The sequence below is a fragment of the Macrobrachium rosenbergii genome, chromosome 10 (genome assembly GCF_040412425.1).
Source record: "Macrobrachium rosenbergii isolate ZJJX-2024 chromosome 10, ASM4041242v1, whole genome shotgun sequence".
Lineage (NCBI taxonomy): Eukaryota > Metazoa > Arthropoda > Malacostraca > Decapoda > Palaemonidae > Macrobrachium > Macrobrachium rosenbergii.
In genome coordinates this window covers 63,857,829-63,882,224 of record NC_089750.1, presented here as the reverse complement: position 1 = coordinate 63,882,224, position 24,396 = coordinate 63,857,829, and the positions used below count along the sequence as shown (strand labels likewise).

Genomic DNA, 24,396 nt, shown 5'->3' with positions numbered 1-24,396 from the left:
AAAGGTTCTGGCAAGAGTGGCAACAGATCTCGGCAGACCCTTGGACGATCCAAGTTTTAAAAGAAGGATATGCCATCCCCTTCCTTTCCAAACCTCCTTTAGTGGAGGCTCCAGTTTCTTTACAGGCGTACTCGCACAACTCCGCGAAACTAGACGCCCTTCGCTCAGAAGTCCGAGCCATGCTGGAGAAGGAAGCGATGGAACTGCTTCATGCCCCTCTATCTCCAGGTTTCTACAATCGTCTGTTCCTGGTTACGAAAGCATCAGGGGGATGGAGACCCATCCTGGACGTGAGTGCGTTGAATGTCTTCGTTCAGAAGACAAAATTCTCCATGGAGACAACTCAGTCGGTCTTGGCGTCTTTACATCAGGGGGATTGGATGGTTTCGATAGACCTCCAAGACGCTTATTTTCACATCCCGATACACCCAGCTTCAAGGAAGTTCCTGAGGTTCGTCTTCGAGGGACAGGTTTATCAGTTCCGTTCCCTCTGCTTCGGTCTGTCGACAGCCCCGCAAGTTTTCACAAGGGTCCTGTTGTCAGTAGCCAGACATCTTCACCTGGAAGGAATTCAAGTTTCCATGTACCTCGACGATTGGCTGCTCAAAGCTGCTTCGAGGGAGAGCTGTTTGGAGGACCTATCAAAGACTCTTCAATTAACGAAGTCTCTAGGCCTCATTATCAACGAGAAGAAGTCTTGCCTTACTCCCAGTCAGCAGATTGTCTATTTGGGAGTGAGTCTGGACTCTCAGACTTTTCAGGCTTTTTCTGTCCAACCAACGGATAGCCTCATGCCTGCAGAAGATCGACGACTTTCTGCAGAGGAAGATTTGTTCCATGAACGAATGGATGAGCCTCGTGGGGAACCTTAACTTCAGTGGAGAAGTTTGTAAAACTGGGGCGCTTGAACCTGAGACCACTGCAGTTTTACCTGCAAGAGAAGTGGCCCAGGAAACAGTTCCCGGACTCCTTCACATTCGCCATTTCGGAAAAGATAAAGGAGTGCCTCCGTTGGTGGAGGTCAGAAGGAAGGCTGTCACAAGGACTTCCTCTTCAGCTTCCGAACCCAGACCTAACTCTTTTTCCGACGCCTCGGACAAGGGCTGGGGAGCGACTATGGGGACAAAAGAAGTTTCGGGCCAGTGGCAAAGAGAAGAGAGAAACTGGCATATCAATCGAAAAGGAACTAAAAGCGGTTCACTTAGCCCTGTTAGCCTTTCAAAAAGAAGTGGAAGGCAAATGCGTCTTGGTCCAGGCGGACAACACAACCGCTCTGGCATACATTCAGAAACGGGGCACTCACTGCGTGGTCCTCTACGAGACCTCGAGGAGCTACTAGTTTGGACGGAGGAGATCGGGACCAGACTAGTAACGAGATTCATTCAAGGGGAGAAAAATGTAGCAGCGGACCTTCTCAGCAGAAAGAACCAGGTCCTATCCAACGAGTGGACTTTACATCCCCTAGTTTGCGAGGAGCTTTGGAAGATATGGGGACGTCCGCTCATAGATCTCTTTGCAACCGACAAAACGACTCGGCTGCCCTTTACTGCTCTCCAGTTCCAGACAACAAAGCGGTTTTTCGTGGATGCAATGTTCATGGACTGGTCGGACCTGGACCTGTATGCCTTTCCCCGTTCAAGATCCTGCGGCAAGTCATCTCGAAGTTCTCAAGCCATCGAAATGTAAGGATGACTCTGGTGGCTCCATTCTGGCCGTCCAGGAGTGGTTCCCGGACCTTCTAAACCTACTGTCAGACTTTCCGAGACTTCTGCCAGAGAGACCAGATTTACTCAGACAGCCGCACTTTCAGAGGTTCCACCAAAACTTGTCCGCTCTTCATCTTGTCGCCTGCAGACTGTCAGGAGACTCATCAGAAAGAGAGGTTTTTCAAGAGAGGCTTGGAAGCTATCGCGAAGCCAAGAAGAGAATCCTCTGACAATGTTTACCAGGCGAAGTGGACACAGTTTAGGTCCTGGTGTCGAAGAGAAGGCATGTCTTCTTCTTCGACGTCTATAGCCCAGATGGCCGATTTTCTCTTGTTCCTCCACAGAGAGAAAAAGCTTGCTGTACCTACCATTAAAGGGTATAGAGCCATGTTAGCTTCGGTCTTTCGACATAGGGGTCTTGAAGTGTCTTTGAGTCAAGACCTTTCAGATCTGATTAGATCATTTAATACGTCAAAGAGAGACCAGAAGAGACCAGTGGCGTGGAATCTTGACGTAGTGCTGAGATGGTTACGGTCTCAGTCCTTTGAACCGATGGCGAACATCTCCTTGAAGGATCTCACGAAAAAGACTCTTTTTTTTTGGTAGCTCTGGCTACGGCCAGGAGAGTAAGTGAGCTACATGCGATTGACAAAAGAGTAGGCTTTGCTAAGGGGAAGGCAGTATGTATGTCTACTCTTGGTTTCTTAGCCAGAACGAAGACCCGTCTAGACCTTGGCCAAGAGAGTTTGAAATTAAGGACCTTTCCCAATTGGTCGGTCCCGAAGAACCCGAAAGGTACCTCTGCCCTGTGAGAGCTCTCAAGTTCTACGTTCAGAGAACGAAGAAGCTCAGAGGTCCCAATGACCACCTCTGGTGCTCGGTTAGAGATCCTTCTAGGCCTCTCTCTAAGAATGCCCTTTCTTTTTTTTGAGAAGCCTGATAAAAGAAGCTCATGAGCAGTGTGCTGACTCGAGATGAGTATTCTTAAGGTAAAAGCATCCACGAGATTAGAGCGGTTTCGACTTCTGTAGCCTTAGCAGAAACTTATCTGTGAAGGACTTGGTTAAGTCCACCTTTTGGAGATGCAGGTCAGTGTTTGCATCGCATTATTTAGTGGACGTGCAAACTGTTTTCGAAGAGTGCAGTACGCTGGGGCCCTTTATTGCGACTGACACGGTGTTGGGGAGGGTGAAAAGGAGTCCGCTCCTTAACTAACATTTTCACCTTGGTGTTGGGGTTGTTGTTTTTAAGGTTGCCTGGAGATACATGATGTGTTAGTATCTTCCAGTTTTTAATCTTTGGTATTGGTTTTATGGTAATGTTAGGTGATCCCTCGTTTTGTTGTTCGTTGTACTGCGCCTGATCAAGGGCATCAGACTTGTCCGCACGCAGCCATGTTCTCTACGGCAGGTACTGTTTTTATTGTGTCCGACACACGGATCACTTATATCCTCTCGGCACATTATAAAGGCCAGCAGACTACAGAGGCAGTAACCACTGAGTCAGCTACCTTTAAAGGTAAGGAACCTATGTCTAACTTGTTGCAAGTAGATAATTCCAAGAATTTTATTAGCTGCCAGTGCCCCACCTCCTCAAGGTGCCAATCAGCTATATGTAACTACCGGGTAAGTTGTATAAGTGAAAATGAAATTTTTATGATAAAATAACGTTTCACTTATACTTACCCGGTAGTTACATAATCATAACCCTCCCTCCTCCCCTCACCTGGGCAGTTGGGCAAAAACTTATGACGTGTTCTTGGGGACGGTTCCCGATACCCGATAGAGGGCGGGGGTAGAGGATCACCTTTTGTAACGATAGCGCTAGCGCGAAATTTGAATACTGCCGTGACGTCAAAGACGACAGCTATATGTAACTACCGGGTAAGTATAAGTGAAACGTTATTTTATCATAAAAATTTCATTTTTTTCTAAAATTCACCATAAATCGAAATATTGTGCTAGAGACTTCCTGTTTGTTGCACAATGAAGGTAATTGATTAAATATTACTAGACTGTAAGTGTTTTAGCTTACAATTGCAATTTTTTACCATTTCGGTCGAGTTAAAGTTGACCGAAGGTCGAATTTTTTCTATTTATCGTGATTTATATGAAAATATTTCAAAACTGATAAAAGCTACAACCATGAGTTATTTTTTGTTGTATTCTACATGATATTGCGCACATTTCCATGTATAACACTTTATGTAAGGCCTAATATAAAATGGTGCGAAAATTACAACAAGGTGACTAAAGAAATTCTGAGATTTTAAACTGAGTTATCGTGCGTGGAGGTAAGGAAAAAGTTTTTTTAAAAAATTCACCATAAATCGAAATATTGTGCGAGAGACTTCCCGTTTGTTGCAAAATGAAGGTAAATGATTGAATATTACTAGAATGTAAGAGTTTTAGCTTACAATTGCGTTTTTCGACTATTTTGGTCGAGTCAAAGTTGACCGAAGGTTGAAATTCTGGCACGTCGTGATTTATATGAAAATATTGCAAAACTGATAAAAGCTACAACCATGAGTTATTTTTTGTTGTATTCTACATGAAATTGCACACATTGTCATATATAAAACTTTATGTAACAGCTAATATAAAACGGTGCAAACATTACGACAAGTGACGAAAGAATTTCTGAGATTTTCGGCCGAGTTACCGCGCGCGGATGTAAGGAAAAAGTTTTTTCAAAAATTCACCATAAATCGAAATATTGTGCTAGAGACTTCCAATTTGTTGCAAAATGAAGGTAAATGATTGAATATTACTAGAATGTAAGAGTTTTAGCTTACAATTGCGTTTTTCTACCATTTCGGTCGAGTCAAAGTTGACCGAAGGTTGAAATTTTGGCACTTATTGTGATTTATATGAAAATATTTCAAAACTGATAAAAGCTACAACCATGGGTTGTTTTTTGTTGTATTTTACACAAAATTGCACACATTTTCATATATAAAACTTTATGTAACTGCTAATATAAAACGGTGTAAAAATTACGACAGTGACGAAAGAATTTCTGAGATTTTCGGCCGAGTTACCGCGTTGACGTAAGGAAAAAGTTTTTTTCAAAAATTCACCATAAATCGAAATATTGTGCTAGAGACTTCCAATTTGTTGCAAAATGAAGGTAAATGATTGAATACTACTAGAATGTAAGAGTTTTAGCTTACAATTGCGTTTTTCGACCATTTTGGTCGAGTCAAAGTTGACTGAAGGTTGAAATTTTTGCACATCGTGATTTATATGAAAATATTTCAAAACTTATAAAAGCTACAACCATGGGTTGTTTTTTATTGTATTCTACATGAAATTGCACACATTTTCACATATAAAACTTTATGTAACAGCTAATATAAAACGGTGTAAAAATTACAACAAAGTGACGAAAGAATTTCTGAGATGCGTTGCTGATGCTCTGTAGTGTGAGAAGAAAGAAATTCGCGCATGCGCGGCTGGGTAACGCTTGTAAACAAAACAACAGCGTGACCCATGAACTCCCAGCATCCCTCAAGGCGTGTGATTTAAAATCTTTCGCAAACTAGACCTATAACTATTTTTCCACGAATATTTAGAAAAAACTTTTTGTAGTCGACGACCGTACGTCCACTCGGCACCTGACAGACCATTTTAGTCGACGTACGATACGTCCAGGCGGCGTTTAAGGGTTAGAAGAATATTTTGACTTCTTGATGGTGTGTTTCACTCTTATTTATAGATTAAAGCATGTGAAATTTCTAGTATGTATGCTTAGAAACATTAAGCTTGTTTTAGAATAGATTTTAAAGGCTTTTGTATAAGCAGTGGAAAAGCAGTTGAAATACAGATTGGTTAATGTACTTAAGAGATCATATGGCTCTGATTGTTCTTTAATATATCTGATTCAGTTTTTCATTTCTTTATTGTTAGCTCGGTGGTGTTCAGTTTCATATGCTTCCCACCTCACCCAATGGAACATTCAATTCCCAGGATATCCTCAGTCGAGTAAGGGATTTGAATGTGTATTGTCCATTATGTGCTTTTAGACTATTAGAAATACAATTCAGTCAGCAATAACACTATTTATATTAAATATGCTTCACCCTTTCCATTTTATGATCTTTGATCTTCTTAATTGCTACTGTTATGAAGATTTGTTTAAAAGAAAATTAACAAGTGTAAAATATCCACCTCAGAACTGAAAATTGAAATACTAGTCAGATTAGTAAACTCTCCTTGATTTGAGATTTGTTCAGAGATTTGGACAAACATTTTTAGTGTTTGTGTTTTTTTTTTTAATTTAGAGCCAAAGATGATTATAAGAAAATGAAAGAAAAAGTCTATTGTAATAAGATGAACTTTAACAAATAATTCAGTATATACTTGCCACTATTTTCAGTTAAGGCTAAAACATATAAAGATAGAAACAGTTAAGTAGTAGGCAAAAATAATTGGCGGAAAAGTAATGAAAGAAAAAGTCTATTGTAATAAGATGAACTTTAACAAATAATTCAGTATATACTTGCCACTATTTTCAGTTAAGGCTAAAACATATAAAGATAGAAACAGTTAAGTAGTAGGCAAAAATAATTGGCGGAAAAGTAATGAAAGAAAAAGTCTATTGTAATAAGAATGAACTTTAACAAATAATTCAGTATATACTTGCCACTATTTTCAGTTAAGGCTAAAACATATAAAGATAGAAACAGTTAAGTAGTAGGCAAAAATAATTATGGAAAAGTAATGAAAGAAAAGTCTATTGTAATAAGAATGAACTTTAACAAATAATTCAGTATATACTTGCCACTATTTTCAGTTAAGGCTAAAACATATAAAGATAGAAACAGTTAAGTAGTAGGCAAAAATAATTGGCGGAAAAGTACTTTCTTGTAGTAGAATTTCATTGTGCATGTTCAAAGAAACTGAAAGAACAGCAAGCACAGAAATTGTTAGAAAGTGGGGTTGCATAGAAACTTATTTTTGCTCTCTCGTGTAGCTAAACCGAAAAAGTTGAACATTTTAATTTTGAAGTAAAATCTGTATTTTTTGTTAATTTTATTAATGTAACTTCACTGGGAGGTAACCAATGAAAAGTTGTTTTATAGGTTTATATCATATGTTAGAAAGCCATGGGCAAGCCTACTGTAAAACTTTGCTAAGATCCACAGGCAGCCCTAGTTCTACCTCCACCATTACTCCAGATCTTTGAGGGTTTACTGTATTTGTAATGTTTCTCAAAGTGTTTGTGATATTTCCTATCTTTCCCCACCTAGACAGCAATGAATACTCTTTGGCCCTCTTCACATTTATCCTATTGTAATAAATAGTAAGGAACACACTAGTTAAGGCAACATACTGTGTACAGTCACAAGAATTGGACAGTTACAAGAATATAGAGTTAATGAAAGAAAGCAATGTAACCTAGCAGATCACATTGTCATAGATTTACAGATTGTGGCTGTGTCAGTGAGAGAGAGAAGCCATGACAAAAGTATTGTTCTTTATCCAATATTCATAATTTATTTCTTCTTACATTTGAATTAGTTTTAGGTTTCATTTTTATACCGTTTGGAATATACTGTAGATTAGTGATTCTCTTTATGTACATTTGTTCTTATGAATTATACAAGAGAGTAGACTGAAACACTTCATTCAGACATTCCTTGCCTGCACACCCAGTTGATGCATACCAAGAGACATTATTTCTTATTCCACATTGTAAAAATGAAATAATTTGGGAAAAACCACAAACATGAGAAATTTTTTAAGTTTTATCAAATATGATTAGTCAAAAAACTACTTTATGTAAAAGACATTATCAATGACTGATGTACTCATGCCTGATGTTTTCATGAGGATTAGCTCTGTGGGAATATTAAAAGAGGAAAAAAGGTTTTTCAGTGAAGAGAATGGATGAAAAGCTATGTGATATATAGACAAACCATATTTCCCAGTATGAAATTGAATTAAGCATTCAGCTAGTTTTCTTACTTTCTATTCAACTTGTTGACAAAAGGGCTTTTAGTATGTAAGAAGAAAGAATTCTTTATGAGGTAATTGATATGTAGCTAAATAATTGCCAGTTAAGAGACACTAACAGACATATTGTACTTCATTTGATTATTGATCTGGTACAGTGATAATCAACGTGCTGAACTAGAGGAAATAAATCCCTAGTAAGCCAGTGTATTGACAATGGGGTAAAAAATTCCTTGTGGCAGACTACCTTATATGTTATGGTTGCCATATAGTGGGAAACGTCAGTTGTTTCACCCTACAGTATAATTATTGTTTAATAGTTTAACCAGACCATGTCTCACCACAAACCCATCTCTCAAATACAACCTACATTTGTGGTCTTTAAATGCTGCAGATACTGCAGTCTTTTGTCTAAAGACAGAAGAAGAGCAGTAGTATATACATACATACATACATACATACATACATACATACATACATACATACATTCAATACCTTGTAGATCCTCAGGTACTCTGCCCAACTTTTCATGTGTTTGCAGCTCTTGTCATCAGCTGAACTGAACTGAATTTGCCAGACTGTTTCCCCACTCTAGAATTGCCTGAAGCTTATCATCTTTACTTCATTCAACTTATTTTTCTTTTTTCTCCTCAGTTTTCTTATGTTATCATTAATTGCATTCTACACCATTTTGGTCATCGTCCAGGTGGTGATTAGCTTCTCTCCAATATTTTGATGGAAAAATGTCTTGGTGATGAAGGACCTCTCCAACCTCCAGTCTCCTGATCCTCCAACATTTAAAGATATGCAAACACCTCGATCCAGTCATCATTTACACATATGCAAGCATCTCGATCCATTCAACATTTACATATATGCAAGCACCTTGTTTAACACCCATGTAGTGTGTCATTCAACTCATATACCCTCCAGAGCTTTGGGTCCCATACTTCCTTTGTCCTCAAGAGCTTTCTGTAGATGCTACAGGTTACAGTCAGCATTCTGGAGTATTCAGCAGCTTGAACCTCTCAATTTTGATTTCTTGCTGCATTTGAGTGAAGGTTTTACAAGCTCATCGCCCACATAAATAGCCCTCCCCTCCCAATTCTACTGATATCTTGCAGCCTCTTAATGAGATGACATGAAAATTGAGGAAGGTTATTGATCAGTACCTAGGATACATGTGTTGATCTACAACTGCTCTTTTTTTGGTTGGGAAAAGGACTCCAGTGCCTGGAATACTTGAAGACCATGAAAGCAGGCTGATATGAGTGATGGGTTTGTTTGAAAAATTTAGATCTGTTTCATAAAACACTCATCCTGTCTTACATTTTACCAATAAGGATTGTGCTATGCATTTTTTGTTTCATTGCACTTTGCTTATGATTTTTGACTAGTAATTAGCACTTACAAGTGATCCACATAATGAAATGTGTTATAGCTGACTTTACTGTATTCATAATGGAGTGGTAGTTTTGAGGAGGGGATAGCTTTTGTGTGTATATTATAACTGAAATAATTTGATTATGAATGCATGCATTAATTTGTCAATTGAAAATGCTTTTGAGGTACATCGTTTTAATTTAGCTTTATATACCATATGTTGTAAAAGTGAAGATAATGCACTTTTGTTAATGAAAAAAATAATTTTTATTTCTTTAATTAGCTAGGCGGTGTCCAGCCTCATATCATTCCAACTGCTTCCGATGGAACATTCAATTCCCAAGAAATACTCAGTCGTTTTAGAGATGCCGATGTTCATTGTCCAAAAAGTGCTTTGGTCTGTATTGAAAATACTCACAATGTTTGTGGGGGAAAAGTTTTACCCTGCCATTGGATTGATGAGGTAATTATGATAATTTTTAGATTTAATATTTATCTTTATTTTCATATAAAAACTGTTTAGGTTTAGATCTCAGGTATTGAGAAACATGGGATATAGATTTTGTGATATTAAATCCCATGGGAGAGTGCTACCTGTCGTGTTTTAAACAGCATACTAAAGTCATTGCTATACTGTACTTCTTTGCAGCATCTTGTCACCTTTACTTTATTGTTTCCATTAATTTTAATCCAATACCTTTGCTTTCTTCTCATCTGTCTGTCCAAGGTCTGTCTTATGCCAGTTTTTTTCCATTCTAAATCCTTTGGACCATTTGTAGGATTGGTTAGTTAAGTGACTCACTGGACCATTAAAACTTCAACATTGTTATTGGTATAATCATAGTGTGTGTGCAATTATTATGAATCAGTATAGAGACCACTAGTCGCATGTAAAGGATCTTGTTGGCCTTGCTTGAAGGCTTAAGCTTTAAGGAATTGGATGGATAGGTTAAAAAAGAGGCTGAAATAAACAAAAGGTTAGCTGAAGGAAGTATATCCAGCTAGGTAATTCCTTGGATGTTTATTGGCGTAACAGTTCCTTGTTGGACAAGTCGGTAGAGTTCTCGACTAGCACTCTGCTAGGCCCAAGTTAGAGTCTCCGGCCAGCCAATGAAGAATTAGAGGAATTTATTTCTGGTGATAGAAATTCATTTCTTGGTATAATGTGGTTCGGGTTCCACAATAAGCTGTAGGTCCCATTGCTAGGTAACCAATTGGTTCTTAGCCACGTAAAATAAGTCTAATCCTTCGGGCCAGCCCTAGGAGAGCTGTTAATCAGCTCAGTGGTCTGGTTAAACTAAGGTATACTTAACTTTTACTGGTGTAACGATAAGAAACAAGTCTGATATTTCAGAACATTTCTTCTGTTAATGCTGGCAATTTCTTTGGTTCCTGACAACAGTGTAATCTTATGATGGTGGTTATTTCCATGGTCTGAGACTGGATAATCAGTAAAGATATTTGAATAAATATGTGTCAGTAAAGATATTTGGATCACATGACATCTTGCTGCATATGACTGCACCTCATTTTGTGTTCATATGCTACGTGCAAACTTGGATAATTTATGAATGCTTATCAGTAATTTCCTACCAGCACAGGAAGGGGACAGTTCTAAACTACAAGTATGTCCTTTTAATTGTAAATCTGTGTACTACTTTTATCTGTTAATTATTTTTAAACATTGTGGCTAATTTGCTGAACAGCAGCATCAATACCCAGTAAATGTGCCTTGGGTCATCTGAGGATGGGAACCATGAAAACCAGGGTACAGAATACCAGGTCCCCTGTAATGATGTCTTGGGTGTTATTGCTGTGTTTCCCAAGCCTGGTTTAGGAACTAGTAATTAACAAGGAGTTGAGGAAAAGCTAGGCTTCAGAGCTAATAAGAAAGATGGATAGTACATCACTAAGGAAGAGGGAGGACTTGACGGAGAAACTTGACATGCCACTTATGATCCTGGTGATGGCATGCCCGGTCAGCAATTTGCAGTCAGTCAACAAGGATCCAATCGAGTCATAACCAACTGGAGACCCAGTTAAAATACACCAATAGAAAATATAAAGTAATGAGTGAAAGAAGGGATGCTCTGTGATAGAGCATCCCTTCTCACTCTTCAGTTAACCACCACTGTTGAATTAATTTAGGTTAAAGACTTGGTCAGATCTACTGAGTCTGATTTAAAAATCATGAAAGGATTTTTTGAAAATAATTATTCATTTCTCGGAAACAAAAGTTGCCTAAAAAAATGGATTTTTCACTGAAAGGATTTTCAGATTTGCATTTTAAAGGATCAGTTCATGCAAAGGTAGATGAATGAAGATAAGTACTTATAGATGGAAACAGAAATTAGATGTTATTGGAACTGACTTGAAGTAAACTTTTAACCACCTTCATCGTAATTCAACACCTTCGTTTAGATTTTTAAACAGTTTCTGTATGTCCTGAGAGTAAGCAGTTTTGTAAGTTCATGAAGTACTTTCTGGAATGTTTGTAATACTCATAGAGTCATCATCATCTCAGTGATAGAATTTCATCACTTTTAAAATTAATGATTTAGTTTGTAGTTGTATATGTCTTTTTGAAAAAACTAAAGCTTTCTGCAGTACAGTACAGTGTCTCTGGCAGAGATCTAGAATTAAGAGTCTGATTATTTCCTCTCTCCCCCATCCCCTACTCATGCTCCTTACGCTAAAGTTAAGAGATGACAGATATGATGTACGAGATTTTTTTTTACTAATTTTTAATATTTTATATATCTTTTTATTGTGTATCTTTTTTATTGTATATTATTAGAAATTAGCAATTGTGACTTAACATCCTGTTTATTTAAATGATTTATAAGTACAGTACAAGCAAGTTTTGATAAATTATTGACCTAACCATAGTGGACTACTATTTGTTTCTTATTTTTTCTTTTTATTCATCAAAGGTAGGTAGCATTGCCCACTCAATTGGACTCCCCTTGCACTTAGATGGGGCACGCTTGATGAATGCTGTGATTGCTAGTGGCATTAGTGCAGAACGTATTCTCCAGTCTTGTGACACAGCATCTATATGCTTTAGCAAGGGTCTTGGCACTCCTGTTGGATCTGTCATTGTTGGTTCCGAAGAATTTATACAAAAGTAAGTGTGATCCTAAAGTTGAGATACTCTTACTCCCGCGTTGCTTGCTGTATCATTTTAAAGAGTGTCTCAAGAGCTTCTGTTTTTATAAGCAGCATATGGTGTTATGCCAAGAAATTAAAGATGAGGCAATATAAAAATTTTTCCTGTATATACAACTCGGTATTTTCTGAAATAACATTAATGGGATTTAGCAAGTATAAGCATTTGCATGGGCTGTCTCAAAGATTCAAAGTCAGTCTTTCAAAAATTTAGCTACTGATTTTACTTGGGCTTCATTTTGAATGCTGGCGTCTGTTACCTTTGTTGTTGTACATGAGTATACTGAAATTTTTTAGCCATTTCAGTTGAACATCATTTGTAATTTTCAACATATTTCCTCAGGATAATTAGAAAAATGTTGGCACAGTTGGTACCATGAACATTATCAGAAAATTAAGGGATTTTAGGAGTATTCAGTAGTTTGATAAGACCACTAAGCTGAAAACTAGAGTAATATGTATTTAGGATTTAAGTGAGAACAAAGTAATATGTATTTAGAATTTCAGTGAAACTAGAGTAATATGTATTTAGAATTAAGTTAAGGTTGCTATTTGCTTCAGAGCTCTACGTTTACGCAAAGTCCTTGGAGGTGGTATGAGGCAGGCTGGCATGCTAGCAGCTGCTGCCTTGTATGCCCTTGATAACATGGTAGAACGTTTAGCAGATGACCACATGCACGCCAAATGCTTGGCAGAAGGTGAGAACTGCACATGTAAATGATTCTTGTACATATGGAGCAATGCTTAGTACCAAAAGAACACATGCAATTTTAGTGCCAGTGATATATGAAGTATAATTAATTAATGGAAATGAATTGGATTTTGTTTTTTTGCATATTACACAAATTTAATAATGATTTTATCTTTGCCATGTTTTGAATGTTTGGCAAAAATTGTTTGCTCTATATTGAATTATTGCCTTTTACAAATTATAGCGGTTATAGAATTTCTTTCATTGTTGCTGTGCTGATTTTTGAACATTAGTCAGTCATCTTAGGCAAGTGTTTGTACATCTCAAGAGGCTAGAAGCTTGATATGAATGATTTTGTCTCATAAACAAGAAGGAACTTATGCATGTGTGTGGGATAGTGCTTAGAAGTTTCGTACTTGGAAAAGATTGCTGTTTCACTCCTAGTTAGCCTGATTTAAGGAATCTTGTATCTTGGGTCAGAATATGGGAAATGCAAAGTTTTTTTAAGTTGAACATCTCACATATTGTCATGAGAATGGAATTTGGGTATGCTGTAACATTGCTATGATTTGTATTCACCTTTTTAGTTTTCACTGAAATAGAGTGAATGCTTTCTAGAATTTTATAAAAGTTTTAATTTTTTCCAGCAATTAGTGGGACTGGGAGTAAGAATGTGACCTGCAAACCTGACGATGTTCATACGAATATTGTCATCGTTAATCTTAATCTTGCTGCCATAACTCCAGAAGAATTTTGTAATAGATTGGCCGTGGTACGTATGAGTTGTTTCAACAAGTAGTCAGTATTGCCATATAATTTTTATTTGAAAGAGATTTGCAGTGTGTTCATTCTTCTATTCATTTAATTTATGTACCATATAAGTGCTATTATGGTTTGGTTTCTGACAGTGTTTAGGATTGATATACTGTATATTGACAATGTAGCTTACGTGCAAACAATTTTACAAAATCACAGTAATGCTATAAGTTTGTCGTTTTTTAATGTACTGTATTACTCAAGTGTTGTCGGTGGTGTTTCGTGGCATATTTTTATAGAAATTTGTAAAATATGAAAACTGGAATAAACTCTTTTAATGTGTTGTCGTTAAGGAAGGATAGTTATGATCACTTTTGATTTTATAATTAGATTTTATAATTATTTTCAAGTGTATGCTCACTGTGAGAGATTCATATACTGTGGTGTTTGCAGATACGTCACGGCTTGCTGCTTTTTCACTTTCATGTTGTAGTACGTTTATATGACTTTCACCTTTCTTTGTTACATAGGGAGTTGAACCCATTCAGGAATTGCTACACACTTAAACCTTAGAATTTCAAAACTGGTGAATCAAACAATGGTACTAGCATTTATAGTTGGTTGAGGGGGGGACAACTTTATTTCAACATACTGTAACCTGTATGTTATAGTATTCTGCTAGTCTCTCATATAAAAGCACAGTTATGAGAGCTGTTAAACAGTGCATCTAACACTGTTGAGTAATTTTTGGTATGTTAATCATTTTGGCAAGTGGCAGTTATTATTAGGTGGTTCAACTAGATCACTGAGTCAAAACACGTAATTCTCAAAGGGATGACCTCGTGATAGTAAATGGCACACCTTGTGTTCTTACTGCTACGCCATAACATAGTTTAGTTGCAGTGCAGCTTTTGTTTTGAACTTTATGTTGAGAAGTTTTTTACAATTTGACGTATTTTCACTCCAGACTTTGGATGTTTTTCATTTGATGTGCATAAGAATAGATTTTAATATTTCTAGATAGTGTCTAATTATTTAATGACACCTTTGATAAACTGTCCCCTTTAACTTTTGTGCCTCAGGATTTTTGAAGTAGATCCCTTTTGTACCCAGTTGCTGGTGCAGTGAAGAAGGTTGATGGTGATTGCTGTTTTGACACTGCTTTGATAAACTGTCCCTTTTAACTTTTGTGCTTCAGGGTTTTTGAAGTAGATTCCTTTTGTACCCAGTTACTGGTACAGTGAAGAACGTTGATGGTGATTGCTGTGTTGACACTGCTTTAATAAACTGTCCCTTTTAACTTTTGTGCCTCAGGATTTTTGAAGTAGATCCCTTTTGTTCCCAGTTAAGAGCCTCGGTGGCTCAGTTGGTAGAGCAGCGGCCTAGGCATTCGTAGAGGTCCGTGGCGCGGGTTCAGATCCGCAGCCGACTGGTCAGCGAAGGCGAACACTTTGCTATCCATGTAGACACCCCGGGATTACGTATGTAATCAACGGATAGGTTTGCTGAAAGCAAATGGGTGTAACAGACTAATACACACATAAAACAAAAGCCACTCCAACATCTTCTAAAAACATAACAGACACCTCACACGCCTCGAACTGTCGACCTACCCGCCCAGTTCTCCTCGCTGCTTGGGAGAAAGGGAGCTGGGGATTGGCACAATACACATACACAAGCGATGTCAGGCAGGGCAGCCGATCGAGGCTACGGCCTACCCCAACACCAAGTCAAAGTCCTTCGTAAAGAAGGCATCGTACTTACCCCATATAGAAAATGGGAAAAAGCACGTTAAAACGAAGAAAAAAAAAAATCCCTTTTGTTCCCAGTTACTGGTACAGTGAGGAAGGTTGATGGTGATTGCTGTGTTGACACTGCTTTGATAAACTGTCCCTTTTAACTTTTGTACTTTAGGATTTTTGAAGTAAATACCTTTTGTACCCAGTTACTGGTGATTTCTGTGTCTTTTCCTTAGTTGTGCTTAAGTGAATTGTGATGTATTTATAGTTTGTTTCACAACAGACCCATTACTGTAGTTATACTGTAATATTACCCATTTTGCTTACCAAATGAATTCTCATACACATTAGTCTTATTTTGAAGAAAGAAGATTGGCAGCAAACAGTAGCTCTGTCCAAGCACATGAAAATCACCAGATTCCCAGTGAATAACTTTCTTACTCCTTGTGTGTCTGCTTGTGTGTTGGCAGATCACAGAGATCCCTAGAATTAGCTGATTGTGCTAAAGGGTTACCTTTATTTAATCTCTTTATTATTTTAATCATTATATCATTTCATCCTTCAACTTTTTCACTTTTATTGGGAGAATGGTAGGTTTTAGCATTTAGTTTCAGGTTTCCCCCTTTGTTGCCTGGAAGGATTTCACTGTATTGCCAGACAGTAATTTTCAAAGGAGAATTGTTGTAAGTCTCTTTTCTGGGTGTTTACACATTCATGTGAATAATTTGTTGCTGTTAACTATAGCTAGTTACCAGCTTTAAGCTAGTTAGTTTATTTCTGGTTGGAAGTTAGTAAGTGGTCAATTTTATTGTAGTTTAGGTTTGTATTTATCATTCAGATTAATTTTAGGTTAACTTCAAGTTGAGATGGCTTTGTCTGTCTGTCCACACTTTTTCTGTCTGCCCTCAGATCTTAAAAACTACTGAGGCTAGAGGGCTGCAAATTGGTATGTTGATCATCCACCCACCAATCATCAAACTTAACAAACTGCAGCCCTTAGCCTCAGTAGTTTTTATTTGATTTAAGGTTAAAGTTAACCCACCATGGCTGGCTGAGCGTTTCATGGGCCATGGCTGAGAGTTTCATACAGCATTGTACGCTGTACAGAAAATCTGATTGTGCCGAAGAAACTTCGGCACATTTTTGACTTGTTTATATTGTTTTGTATTCGGTATTAACAAGCTGATTTTGTTACCTTGTCAAACATAAGTACTGGTCCAGTTTATATTATATGTATTATTGTATGTAGACCGCATTAAGTATTTATTGTTCAGTCAGTGACCAAACCATGTTGAAAACACCACTTTTTGTCCAATCAGCAAAGATAAGCAGTATTGGATCTTGTAATCATTGCTTGGATGGGTGACCACATTGGAACATAAGATACTGCTGGCATATTACTACCTTATCAGGAAACACTGCAAGATGTTCCTTAAGTGCCACACAGGTTGCAAGCTTGTCCTCAGCTTTGGAGTCTTCAGTAGAGGTTTCCAGGCTTTCAGCAGTACCTTTTCACTGGCTGATGTTCCAGCAGTGATTAAGGAACTTCTCTCTTCACACAGTGTTATGATTGCACTACTGAGTGTGTGTCCTGTGTTACCTGGTGCTTCTTCTGATGATACCAGTGCCACTGCAGCATGCTCAACATCTGCCTCTTTGATATATACTACCCAATTTGAGAAGGAAGATTACAGGAACCAGCTGAGAAGGTACAGTATATGGTTGTCAGACACTGTTATTTTAAAGGCAGATACTCAATTGCTGCCGCTCTGTCTTACCAGCTGTAGAAAGGGAACCCCCCCCCCTTTTCATGTATATAGGTGTTCACATTCACCAAAGGGATCTGTACTAATGAAGACACAAGCTGAAGCTCAAGGCTCTTCATGTGAAAAATATATGAATTTATGAGAAATATTTATATTTTCATAAGCTCATTATTTATTGAAGTACCTACTCTTGATCCCACTGATCCCTTGTAGCTCTGACAAGACTACACAAGAAGTGAGCTTGTAATTCACTGGGGACCTGGGGGTCCATATGCCATGCGCAGGGCTGCTGGCTGCTGTTGATCTTTCTTCCACAAGACTGATGTGTTGATGATTTCATGTTACAGGAACTGAGCTATACTATAAGTAATGGGATTGTATGAAAAAATTGGATATTAAACATTCAAATGATATATTACTACTGTAACTTTCTATGGGTAGATATTTAGCCTTTTTGTTATTAAGGATATTGAATGGAAGCAAAAGGCTTAATTTCATTAGATAGAAAGAATTTCAAACAAAAATGCTATTGATTTCATATGATCAAAATTGGAAGCTTTTCTAGAGACTGTAATTGTGCCTGGGAACAGAGTTGTTATGATTAGCTTTTATTTTAATTTGCCAACATGAGTTATTTTAATTTTTCTCTAAATAGACTAACATGAGTTTTAGTTTAAATTACTAACATGAGCTTTAGTTTTTAAGTTAATCATTGTAATGAGTAATGCTTGCTGACAAGTACAAATTTTTTTCAGGTGAGTGAGGATGAATCCAGAGAGATAGGTGAAGAGGTAGCCATTAAGGTGTTGCCTTGGACAGCAACTGCTGTTCGCTTTGTTACTCATCATGATGTATTTCATGAGGGGATTGAAGCTACAATAGCTAAATTGAAATATGTGATCAGGGAAATTGACAGTAAGGTTAGGTAATATAATATTCAAATTCATGTTATTTTGGTATTTTGTAGATTTGTTAACTAATAACAACTGATAATAGATGTTTTCCACATAAATTTTTATTGCTCAATGGGACTTTTGAAATATGCTTTCCAGAGACGTTCAGAGAATTCTTCTTGAATTGGTAGTCCTTTGGAAAGTAAGACCTCTCAGGTTCTATCCTGCTACTTAATAATAATTGAGTGTTTAAGTGCTTTACTTTGTTTGTTATATTTTTAATTTGTTGTATGTAGATTGTATAGAAAAGTTTATTGTATTTAGATTATGTATAAAAGTATTTGCATAGTCTGAAATGTTTTAGTAATATAGTCATGTACAGTAGTTCCTATAGCTGAATTTCATTGCAGTATCTTAGTGTTAAGTTTATAATAAAATGTACAACAATTTTTATTGTATGGAATATTAACATCTTTATTTTGCACTGTTAATTTATGAAAGAACAGCTTATAGAGGAAGAGACATATTGTTTATTGCATGCCAAAGTAGTGGAGAATACCTAAAATATAAAAAAATCTTTTACAAAATGTATTGAGCAGTTAACTTTTACTTCCATTGTAAAGCTTACCTAGTTAGGTAAGCATTAGGTAAGTTACATAGTAGATTATCAGAAAAAGTTAAAAATTTAGAAAGTTATTACTGATTAGTTATCAGAAGGAAAATTGAAATTTTACATGACAAGAAATATGTAAAAAAAAAAAATAAATAAAACAGGAATAAAAGGAATACACAACCTTGTGAGTGATAGGTTTGGGTTTTGGTTCTGTAGTTAGGTTTAACTGCTTTATACAGTAGTCACAGTTGATAAAATACAAGTAGCATACTCTTCCTGTAGCTTGATTATGCTTTGAAATAGTTATTAATTTTCAAAGAGGAATGGAGTTAGAATAGAGAATATGAAATTTTAAGTGATTGTTATACTGGGTCAGTAATAAGTAGTGGAATATACAGTAGGTGACCTGCCAAAATTGGGTGTCACAGAATTTCCCTTGGATACCATACAGTAAGCAAATCTGCTAAGTTCATAATAATTATAGTTTTGTATAAAAAAAGTTGACTCCATCCTGATCATCAGCACTCGTAATCCAGTGTTTCTTCACCATATCCTTTTGTCAAGTATGTTGTGTACCTATTTTTGTATTGTTTATATGTGATAGTCTATTCATACTCTTATCTATATAACTTTTTTTATTCCTGTACCATGTATTTGGCTCATATGCGTGCACACCTAGCATGCATGATCCAGTGTGTGTGTTATGGTTCAGATGTAGGTACTATTGGTGTTTTGCTTATGTATTAGTATTTCTTCTGACCTTGCCACAGGTATTTTCTCTGTTACCAATGCCCTGTATTGCCTGCCTCATGCTTGGTTATTGTCTTGTCTTGAACATTTGTCTAACGTTTGGCAGGTGGCTTATGAATTTGTCTTTAGCAATTCTGGTTCCTTGTCATACAGGTATATTGATTTGATCGGTGATTTACACCAATTAGAGATCACAAAGGCTCCCTGTAGTGGCATATGTTCGCTGTGAAAACCTCTTGTGCTTTCAAAGCAAAGCCTTGGTTCAACAAGTTTTCATATGGGATGTGATACATGTTAAACATAGCACAGCATAATTCAATCAGACTTTTGTTCTTGTCTGTTCATAGGCTGAGGGCTGCTGCATTTAGGAAGCTACTTGTTACGTATTCCTAATAGTCTGAAGTTTGTTTTATTAATTTCTTTGCCCAACATGTATCATCTACCATTTCATCCAAGACCATTTTGTCTTGTGTTACCCCCATTCTACCAGGGTTGAAAGAATTTAAATTAACCATTGATTGTTTTTGTTCCTGTGTAAGTTTCTTCTTGCTAGCATCTCCACCATTTTCCTCCTTCCTATCATTGTTCCTATCGTAACCATGGTCATTTTCATTAAGCTTACAGCACTATAGGTTTTTCTACTGAGGATTCTTCACACCCCTCGCTGGGCACATGGCCACAGAATTTGGTAAGCTCCTTTGCTTGATGACATATAATTTTTTTTACAAATTTTCATACCCTTGAGGAAGGACTTGATTCAGTGGTGACATTAAACTATAATCATTAATATTTAGGTATCATGATTGCAGTCATGTAGAAGTATGATGTTAATGTTCTTACCTGAAGGTCACCATCATCACAAAAAGTTCACAGAAATGACAGTTTTCTTTAAAATGAATCAGTTTTATTACTTTTGTGAACTTCTTATGCATTAGACTGCTGTTTTTCTGGCTGATTTGAATAAGATTATTTATATATTAGAAATTTTTATATTGTTTACTGTATCATTCCCCATTAACAGAAATAGTTTATGAGTAGTTTTATCACTTCTTTGAACTTCATATGCATTGCATAGCCTTTTTTTGTAGCTGATTTGCATAAGATATTTTGTAGACTGTTTAATGCATCTTTTTCACTGTCAGAAACAGTCTGAGCAGTCACATTTGCTTATGTGTATAGTAAATGACAAAAAGAAAGATTGAAGTGTCCAGAGTATGATTTAACAACCTGAATGAAAATTCAATTACAACTTATTTTTCTCTCTGTGATTCCAGTTGTTTTGTCTGTACTGATTGTTTTTGAGGAATGGCTAAAGAAAATAATGAGAAAGCTTGCATCAAAAGTACATGCAGACATTGACATTAAAATTATACAGTAATCTTAAATTTTCAGAAAATAATTATGAAGTTGTAATGGCTCTTGGATACATGCCTTGACATTGGTATCGCGCACATGTAGTGTGTGGTAGTTTTGTTTACTATTCATGAAAACATTTGGTTTGGGCATATTTATGCCTAAAATGTACATGGCTAAATGGTTCTTTTCCCTATTTTACAAGCCCTGATGGACTTAACCATCCCCTTTTGTGTAGCCTTTAGACTGCCAAAGGGAATTACTTTATTTTTTAGGTCTCTTGACCCAACATGCTGTAAAACCTGTGCTCTTTTACGTATTTGGCACATTGGCCCTCGTAAGGATGAAGAGTATAAGAAGTTGTGAGTGCCAAAGCTGAGACATCTTGATGGAGTTTGCCAGAAAGACCATTTCACAAATGAAAAAATGGCAGAGGCTGGAAAATAGATTGGGATGGATGGGGTGAGGAGGACCATTTACAATAGTTAGTGAAGTGGTAGGTACAGCCTAGTTGTGGTACCAGCCACAAAGGAAGACCCAGAAAATATGGAGGGAGGGCCTAAGTTAAGACTTTGACCAATTGGGAATTCCAACAGAAAGTGCTCATCTCTCCACGCACAGGTTGTCGAAGTGGCAGTTGTCACAGAAACAAAAGGCACCGATGGCAACAGTTGTTCACCACCCACGTATCACCTAGTCACTAGTGACGAGCACTGTGCGATCGAGAGATAGACATTAAGAAGATCACGTTTGGCTCACAGATATGGGGAAACAGCCATTACTGTACATGACTGCTACTTCTTAATTTATGCCAAAAGATTGTTCGATGGTTTCCTGGACTGTTACAAAAAAATTCGTCAGTTGTCGTTTTAAGAAAAAAAGGATTTTGACAAAGGAAAAATCTATTTCTGGGGAGGGGCCCGTGTCAGCTGGTGAAATAATCCATTCAGCACTTATTTCTAGGTAATTCCGTTGCTAGATACCAGAGAAAAGCTAAATGTAAAGCTGGGGTTACTACCCCCAGAGCGAGCTCCAAGAAATGGAGTCGTATATGGTAAAGGGTGAGATTGTCACAATCACGGGTTTTATTCAGTTGGATGAAGAGGACTTGTGCAAATGGTTGAAAGCTCCCTTTTTTAACCTTTTTTGTATTTTGGAAAAATATAGTCGCTCATATACGTTAGTGTGGCTTTTTACTTATTATTGGAGAGAATGTATCAAGAGTTGGACTAGCAACCCTGTAAAGTGAAAACCCAACATGACATGAATAAATAAATATGATGATAATGCACAAGGAGTACTTTATCATCTGTTTAATTTTAAATGTAATACAGTAGGTGACTTCATTCATCCTACATAAAGGTCAAGAAAATATATTGTTGTAATCCGAAGCCTTCATCAAGTGACCTTTTTATTGGAAGGAGTCAGTGCTGTCAAAGTAAGCTTGATACTGCCAGAAAAATGTTTTAATGTATTTTTCTTAGAAGTGGTGGCAGACCCACTTTTAAGTAAATTGAGTGGAATCTATGTAGTTATGTTTGGTATATGTTATGTTCATTGGACCATTTAGTGGGCAGTTTGTGTATGCAGGTTTGATGCACTGCAGATAAGTTTTCTGTGTAGGTTTATGAAGCATTAATTGCTGTGAAAGTTTCTACTTAGGTGCTCATCCAATATTCAGGGGTAACAGTATGAATGTGAAGTAACTCTCTTAATCCATTAAATCTTACCATAAATTTGTAAGGCTTCTAAAATTTGTATTATTATTTTCATTCTGTTGTGTCATTGCTTAAGTATGTGGTAACTTTTTCTGTGTCTTGTATAATTCAGTGTTTCATAATGACGTTCTTGTTCCCTGTTCTTGTATAAGGATTAAATATTTTTTTATAATCATCCGCTCTTCTTGTCTTTGAGATTTATGAGATGATATCCTGGAGATGACAGAGATGATTATATTGTAATCATAGCCAATGGGATGGAGAGCTAGCTGATTCTGATGCTTTGCCTAGGCCTGATGGATTACAATAAAGCTATGTGTGTTTAACAGCCTCCCCTAATGAAAACAAACAAAAAGGAAGGTAGAATGGAAAAGCTTCGGAACTAGCTCTGAAAAAACATGGTAGATGTTACAGGGTCTTATGATGAGTGGAACTCTCCAAGTAACATTGATCAAAATATGAGCAGTTTTTATGGGATGGTCATTCAAAAAGTTCCAACCCTCATCCAGAAAGTGTAACAGGAAAGAGACAGTTTTCGTGTTCTTTTCAACAAAGTATCCCCTAACTGCAAATACATTTGGTTCTCCAATGTTTAAGCATTGCTATCCAGTTGCAGAAGTAGGTTGCATTGCCAGTCTCCAAATACAATTGCACAATTTGGACGACTTCATTATTACCCCCAAAATATTGACCCCACAGGTGGGGTTTGATCGCAGTAAAATGGTAGACAAAAAATGCCAGGGCTTGGAGTAATAGGAATGAGGCAACAATTCATAGCCATAGTTGGTTGCCTCAGCCATGTGTATTATGTGGGAAGATGTCTGTTGTTTGAAATTTTGGAGATGGAGAACTGTGATTTTATATGCTTTTCTTAAATATTTTATTCAAGCTCAAAGGGGTGAACCCATGACTCATCATGAGCTATTAGTCTTTTCTAGAAATTGCCAGGATTAGTCAGAAGAGTCAGAAGTCTCCTGACAGTTTCCTTTCTGGTAAGTTTCTTTTCTGTGGTCAATATTTGTGGGCCCCATTAGGGGATAGTGCTGTCAGTGCACCTCATGTGGTGCACTGTAAGGCATTGCTAAAGATTGTTGGCAGCATCCATTCATCCCCTGGTTGCACCCATTCTTTAGCCTTATACTTAACCTGCACTCCTGCTTCCTTCCTCCATTGTGGTGTTCAACACTCCAACTTCCTCTTTTTAATGTCTTAAGTGTCCCAGTCAGATGTTTGATGTCCAAAACCATTTAAGGAATGGCATCCATTTGCTTTGTAGAAGGTTGGTGTTTTGTGGACGACCCTACCCAGGGTCATTTGTGCTGTCCCTGGTCCACATGAATTCAACAGCCTGTATTGGTTATGTATTCATGGACTTTTATGTTATTCATGCTCTCTTTTGTCAAAAGATTATTGTACTGCTTGATTTTATGTTCAATTTGGGACTTTGTTTGCACTTAATGGCATTCACAGGGCTTCACCTGCAATATCAGTGTCAGTAGTGTGTATGCAGTCACACCCAGAAATTGTAGTCACTACTCTCCTCTCTCGGCAAAGCTCAGAACTATCTGAATAACCCTCATGGGAAAGAGATTGTGAGACTTCCTTCCTGTGAGGAGATACAAGTAAGATTTGGGTCACTGAGTTGACCATTGGACTTTTACTCTCATTTTGAGAAAGACATTAAGGGAAGAAAGACTTCAAATATGATAGAAATGTTTTAAAAATTTTTGGATAAAATCGGTTTAAAGCTCTAAAAGAAAAGAACCAGTAACAACAAAACAAGATAATTTTTTAGAGAGAGGTTTATTATTTTGAAAAATGTAACCCTCCAAGAAAGTTTTGAAATAATCTATTTACCCAGTAATCAACTGAAGTTTCAGGTTGTAATTCATTTTCATCAGAG

General features: G+C 37.0%; 1 protein-coding gene across 10 annotated transcripts in view; it reads left to right on the top strand.

Moving 5' to 3' along the window:
* Nucleotides 1-18,508, top strand: part of LOC136842708 (uncharacterized) — a 45,465-nt gene extending 26,957 nt beyond the window's left edge. For 6 of the 10 annotated variants that reach the window (XM_067110405.1, XM_067110408.1, XM_067110402.1 and 3 more), the window contains exons 6-11: nt 5,615-5,689; nt 9,330-9,509; nt 11,980-12,173; nt 12,776-12,912; nt 13,553-13,677; nt 17,922-18,508. In XM_067110405.1, the coding sequence (XP_066966506.1) occupies nt 5,615-5,689; nt 9,330-9,509; nt 11,980-12,173; nt 12,776-12,912; nt 13,553-13,677; nt 17,922-18,095 (885 nt within the window). In that variant the 3' untranslated portion in view covers nt 18,096-18,508. The remainder of the gene's footprint in view (nt 1-5,614; nt 5,690-9,329; nt 9,510-11,979; nt 12,174-12,775; nt 12,913-13,552; nt 13,678-17,921) is intronic. The other 4 variants (XM_067110412.1, XM_067110410.1, XM_067110407.1 and 1 more) reach the window with 1 other exon arrangement.
* Nucleotides 18,509-24,396: the final 5,888 nt, after the last annotated feature.